General features: G+C 35.1%; 1 protein-coding gene across 1 annotated transcript; it reads left to right on the top strand.

Annotated features, from left to right (window-relative positions):
- The first annotated feature begins 4,340 nt into the window (after positions 1–4,340).
- On the top strand, positions 4,341–6,060 carry LOC149552584 (replication protein A 70 kDa DNA-binding subunit A-like). Its single transcript, XM_089790212.1, has 3 exons — positions 4,341–4,470; positions 5,354–5,821; positions 5,888–6,060. The coding sequence occupies exons 1-3, from the start codon at positions 4,341–4,343 to the stop codon at positions 6,058–6,060; spliced, it is 771 nt and encodes a 256-aa protein (XP_089646338.1).
- The last annotated feature ends 666 nt before the right edge of the window (positions 6,061–6,726 follow it).

The following is a 6,726-nucleotide window of genomic DNA, read 5'->3' as shown; positions in this document are numbered from 1 at the left end:
TAGTCTATTTGATGTTAAGTTCCAATATAAAGTGAGTATATCTATTTTAAGCAAGCAATGATAACAATGCGTAGGATGTTGGAATGTAGCCTGACAATCCTTCTACACAATCTATGGATGTTGAAGGTTTGCATGATGTGCATCCCAGTGGTGGAGGTATACATTTACTATTAAATTTTGTATATGTAATTGCAATTGGTGTTTGGATTAACGTAACATTTTGTATAGCAGCTATAGAGGATCGAGGGGTCGATGTTCATGACCGTGTTGACGTTGAGTCTAGACAAAATGATGTGGTTAGATCAGGTAAAGAGACACAGTTATGTTATTTAAAATAATTAAATACTTGTAACAATTATAATAAATTATTTTTAATTTAACTCGTTTATTTGTTATTGCAGAGGACCCCCCTTTGCAACAGCATAGAAATTTGAGATCATCAAGAATAAAGAATAGAACAATTGATGAGGGGGGAATTGATGATGACACTGATGCTCCTATTAGAGCTTACATAGAAAAAAGAAATAGAAAGAAAAAAAAGAAATGATTGTCACTACATACCTTAATTGATAATGACTGTATTTTATGTCTCAATGAATTTAATTATGTGCTAATGAATGTTCATGAATTATGTGTTAATGTAGAATATTGATGAATGTTGCATGTTAACGAATCTAATGTGTTAATGAATGTTATCATGTGATATTGATTGAATGTTACATTTTATTAATGGTTGAAAGAATGAATGAATGTTAGATGTTAATGGGGAATGTAGAGTGATGTTAGGGGTAGGGGGGTGGGGCCAAATGAGCTTCCACCTTCACATGGTTGGCCCTGTTTAGTAGAGAATATTAAACTATTCTCAAAACAAAGTGAAGCTCAATAAGATACTTGTTATTACCTTTTAAAAAAAAAATTATGTGCTTTAGCCTTGATTTTTGAGCATGACATTAACCTTTAAAAAACTCCATGGTTAAGAACATTTGGGTTGGAGTGGTGCTTGGGTGGGTAACATCTCGAGAAAGCCCAACGCTTCACCTCCATGAGCGAACCTAGATGCAATGAGTATTTAGTGTTCTATTCATTCTAATGAGAAAGAAGTTATTGTGAAACACTACTCATAAACATAGACCAATGAGTTTGACCAAAAACTACACAATTGAATCTTGATAGCAACATCACAACATTAAAAAGACTTATAACTTGTTAATGCTCAAGAAAATTTTGTGTCAATAACAATAGTTTTTGGCTAGTTGAAAGTAATACTTATCAAAGTTGTTTGTACTTCTTCATGTAAGACATTTGATATTTACTTTATTGATACTAGAAGAAAATATAATGAACTCCTCCTTAGACCGTTGAAGATAATAATACAACAAAACCAAATCTATAAAAATGAAGAAGAGTGTTGACATAAGAGAAAACAAGACAAGAAAAGAAACATAAGATATACACTCAAATAACCACCCTACCCCAAAACACACGAATGTGTGTTAATTCTCCATATAGGTTGTGATACACTCATAAACTCCAACGCTTCATAAGAGATCACCACTCTAATTTCTTATGAGTTCAAATACCATTTCCTTAAAAAAGCCAAATAAAATTGTCCATTCAATCTTCATCCAAGCCTTCAATATGCAGGCCAAAGAACCTACATTGATTTTCCAAAGAACCTGTTAGTGCTCTAGTATTATGCATTTTATCAAGCTCCAGGGCATTAAGGACAAATTTCATAGGTCCGTTGTGTAATGACATAGGGTGGAGCCATTAGTAAATCTTACAGCTAAGGACTAATACAAATTTTAATGTTGCCAACCTTGGAGATGCATCTTAGTGAAAGGCTTATGATGCTCATAATTGTTCTTTTAACAATGTGATTTAGCAAATATGGTAGGTGATAGTTTCATTTTCCCTGATGTCTTCTTTTAACTCATAGGCAGTGTTTCTCTGAGCTTCTGGGACTGAGGGATGCAGGGAAATAATTTTGAGGACGGCAATTTTTTTCCAAAAGGTTATGGCTACTAAAGTAACTTCAAGAAACTAGGAGAAGCTGAAATTTTGAAAAGTAAATACAATGTACTAAATTTGCAATGACCATCTTCCCACCTCTACCTTCTAGAGGCTTTAACTTTTAAAAGTTTTTCTTTAACAAATTAGCTTTTTTTAGAACATTATGCAAAAAATGATGCAGGCTGTCTAGTTCTGAGAAAGATGGCATCCTTTCTGAGTCTCTGAGTCTTGAGGATGTCTGGAACATCAGGAACATCTTCCACTCCCCAGGTAATGCAATATGCATTCCCATGGAATATTGCATTAAGGTTGTCTTTGGATGACAACTCTTTCTTCTATGGGGTACTTGATGTCATGGTTATATGTTGGGAAGATTGTTCCATTGTTAGAATTTTGTTGTTCTTGATGCACTTCCAGAGATTCATAAATATGTAAAAAGGCATTGACATACAAGAAACTTCATGATAGATGAGAAATCAATACAAGATTGTATGTAAGGATTTCATGTCATACCCACCCCACGATTAATCTATTTCAAATAATGTATCAATATGGGGCAAAGGTGTCATGGTCACAAGAAGTATATAATACTTAAATTGGCAAATGGATATTAAGTAAAGCTCTTGAAGAATTGACTATTTCAGAAACAACATATCATTGTCACTGATTATACAGAATTGATAAAGAATCTCCTATTCAGTTTGAGATTCAAATCACATGTTTTAGAAAATAAAAAATATTTCACCATTAGTAAATTGAATTCTTTTTTGATGTCTGGCAACTCGTTCGACAATTATTATGTTTGATGGGCATGATGAATTGTCTCTTCTGCAAAGCTTCATATATGAATTCATTTTTCATGCAATAGATTTAATTTTAATCAAATAACCCATATTTAATAAAGAGCCAAAGAACAGTATTAGTAATAGAATAAAAAATCCTATGTCACACAGATCTGTCATGGTAGTTATACTTTATATGCAAAAATCTATAGTTTTTATGACCGTTTTAAAAATAATTGTCTATAATACTATATTGAGGAACACATGCTTGATAACTTATTCTATCCCATTTTCAAGGCATGAAGTATTTAACATTCAAAGACGTTGAAAAAGAGTTGGTACTGCTCCCTAAATTAATCTTTAACAAGCAAGAGAAACCATGTTTACTATAGATTTTAAGGTAATCATTTAGAAATATCTTAAGAGGCAATTCAGAGCATTTTTCACAGGCAAGAATAGAGAATATTAGACACTAAATCATTATTTTGAATTTGACCCCACTTTATTTTGTCCTTTGTTCATTTTCTCTTTTAGTATCAGTTTTAATCATTTCTACAAGGAGACGAGACTTGTTTTGTTATACATCTACGTGAACACCAATTTAAAACTGATAAAATGAATCTATCATCAATCTAGTAGGTGTCAGGGGCTGCAGTTTCAAGATTTGTTTGAAATTTACAAGTCAATCTATCTCTTTTATATTGCTTAAGAGTTTCATTGTTTGTCACAGGATGATGCACATATCTTCTGTTTGCCTAGTCAGATCAAGGAAGAAATAAGATCTATTCTAGATCTTACAGAAGTAATATTGTCTCAATTTGGTTTTAAGAGCTATGAAGTCAACTTATTAACAAAGCCTGAGAAAGCAGTGGGTAGTGATGATATTTTGGAGAAAGTGACTTCTACTTTGAAAGACGCTCTTCAAGACAAGGGTTGGGATTATTCTGTTGATGAAGGAGGAGGTGCATTTTATGGTCCAAAGATTGATCTTAAGATTGAAGATGCCCTTGGAAGAAAGTGGCAATGCTCAGCAATTTAGGTAAACATATTTGGCCTATACTCATGAATTTTAATTAGTATAATCTTGGGGAGTTGACTTTGATTTTTCTAATCGAAATAATACTGTGGACATCTGTATGAAGGTGGATTTTAATTTGCCTAAGCAATTTGATTTATTCTGTGTTGATTTAAACTCAGAGAAACACAAGCCAATAATGATTCACAGAGCTATCCTAGGATCTCTTGAACGCTTCTTTGGCATATTAATAGAGAATTACACTGGTGATTTTACCTTGTGGCTGTCTCCAGTACAAGCCCATCTTTTACCTGTAACAGACACCCAAGTCTATAGATTGATTGCATGTTCATATTTTGTTTTTCCTACAAAGGGTTTCAAGTTGACTGATTAATATTGGAATTCAATAGGTACTGTACTGTCAGAAAGTGGTGGAAATGATGAGGAAAAAAAATATTAGAGCAGAAATATCATATGGTGAGCATCTTAGCAAACTAATTTGGAATTTAGAAACATAGAAGATACCATTAATGGCTGTTGTGGGGCCAAAGGAGGTGGAGAGTAAAACTTTAACTGTTCGTTCAAGGCATGGTGGAGAACTGGGAATGATGATCGTCAATGAGCTTATAGAAAAAATTGAACAAAAAGTAGCTGCTAGAAGTTTTTTGTAGTGGATGGTTGGAAATGGCTGTCATGACAGTTTTTGCACGACAATAACCTTTTCTTGTTTTCATTATCTCTTTTGATAGATGAGGAAATCAGTAATGAAAGCCAAGAAGCCTTTTTCCATCTAGAAAATATTTTTTTAGGCAACATATTTTAGTTCACACATCCGTATTCCCAACTGTTGTTGGTATCAATTTCCTATGCTATTTCATGTTGTATTTAAACCTCCACTATGGGAAGATGTGTCAATATTTATTTATTGTAGGCACAGATCAATCTGTCCAGATAATTACTGTGAATATTCATCATTCAACATGGTGAATATTCATTATACAAATGCTAGATATTAAAAGCTGATAAGATTTTTATGGCCTCAGAAACAAATGTAATAAATTTGATTAAATAACCATTCTGACATGTGTCTAGGCTTCTTGTTGGTGTGAGCTTTATGACAGACAACACAAAATAAAATACCAAGGGGTACTTTATCCTCTCTTGATCAAAATCTTTATGTTCTAAACAGATGAACTGTGTGATGACAAAGACAACTCCAAGGTTCCAAATGTGTGTGTTTTTAATGTCTAGGATAGACTATCATGGTAGGATGATTTGTTGAAAACCTCCAAGGATACTTACATGGTTATTCAAGATTTGATCATTCAATTTTTGAATTTTCCTTTTCTTTTTTCTTTTTTTGAAATTTTGTGGGTTTAACACTTACAAATATTTTTGAAATGAAGTGTAAAAGAGTAGGGTTTATGAAGATAATTTTAACCTTAAACTAATTCTATACTAATCCAATGAACTTAGGGCCCATTTGGTCACAGACATAGGAATTGAGAATAGGCATGTAATATTGGGAATAGGAATGGCATAGGAATTGAGAATAGGCATGATCTGACGCTTTGGGGCTCAGCAGCCGAGCAAGTGGACAGTGAATTGCAACAAAGCTACTACTTGCAAGACACTACAGTTCTAGTGGTTAAGGGAGGCTGTGTTACTGAGTTCAATGGAAGAGTACTCAACACCACAGGTAATACACAACTGATGATCAATCTCCAAATTCCAGAGACTGCAGAGTTAAAGTCATGGTTCGATTACAATGTTAAGGACAATGGTGAGCCATCGATTAGCTACGCCCCACAACCTCTTGCAGTATTGAGAATGAAAATTCATGACATACATGATCAAACTGTGCATTCTACTTGTGCTATAAAGTGCATCGTGAAAGCAACCATTATAGAGGTCAACACAGACAAGCTATCCTACCCGGCTTGCCCCAACCAAGTGGCAGGAAAGCAATGCAAGAAAAAGTTGTCTGAAAATACAAATGAAGAATGGTATGGTAAAAAATGCGACAAGCAATTTACAAAATGCAATTATAGCTACATGGTCTGCCTATAATTGCAAGACCACACTGGGGAGCTATGGGCAACTGCATTTGATGAAGGAGCAATACAACTGCTCGACATGACTGCGAACACCTTGCTAGAGCTAGCAGCTAAAGATGATGCTTGTGGCGATGCTGTTGTGGTAGCGACAATAGTTGGCATCGCTGCTACAGCGGCCCCACCATATTGCTAACCATGAATGTCACAATTGCGACGTCCGCACACGCATTGTGATAAAATAAGCATCGCGTGCATAGCGAGGCCATCGCAATTGATGATTTTGCATCGCAATTGCGATACATTCGCAAACATTACGACGGCCAACGGCGTTGATAGCACCGTTGCAAGTTTCCATGGATGTCGCAAGTGCGAAGCCCACGAAAGAACTATAAAGGCTCTCGCCTCAGCGAACCCGTGGGCAGATGTCGATGCCACCCCATCGCAATGCGTGGTGAAGACGTCGAAATTGTGACGGGAACCACATCCATTGTGATGAGAGCAATGATGGGATAGAATGTTGAGCTTGTGACGGATAGGCATTGAAATTGTGACGTCCAAGAATAGACGTCGTAATTTGCAACTAGAAAACAACGACGTCTGCTGCCATTGCAATGGCGACACATTTGCGTCGCAATTTTGACACTTGGTGGTCGCAAATCGATGCCAAATGTATTAGTGCAATGAGGGGAGATAAAAAGGAATTCAAGTGGACGCATGGAGCTGATAAGAGTTTTGAGACTTTGAAATAAAAGGTTGTTGAATTACTTGTATTGGCTTTGCATAATTTCAACAAAGTATTTTAAGCTGAATGTGATGGAAGTGGTAATGCAATAGGAGCTATATTAAGTCAAGAAGGTAA

Source organism: Cupressus sempervirens, chromosome 6, assembly GCF_028749045.1.
Source record: "Cupressus sempervirens isolate cs-2001-9-10 chromosome 6, ASM2874904v1, whole genome shotgun sequence".
In the NCBI taxonomy this organism is placed as follows: domain Eukaryota; kingdom Viridiplantae; phylum Streptophyta; class Pinopsida; order Cupressales; family Cupressaceae; genus Cupressus; species Cupressus sempervirens.
The sequence above is the reverse complement of the archived record's forward strand: the minus strand, read 5'-3'. Positions and strand labels throughout refer to the sequence as shown.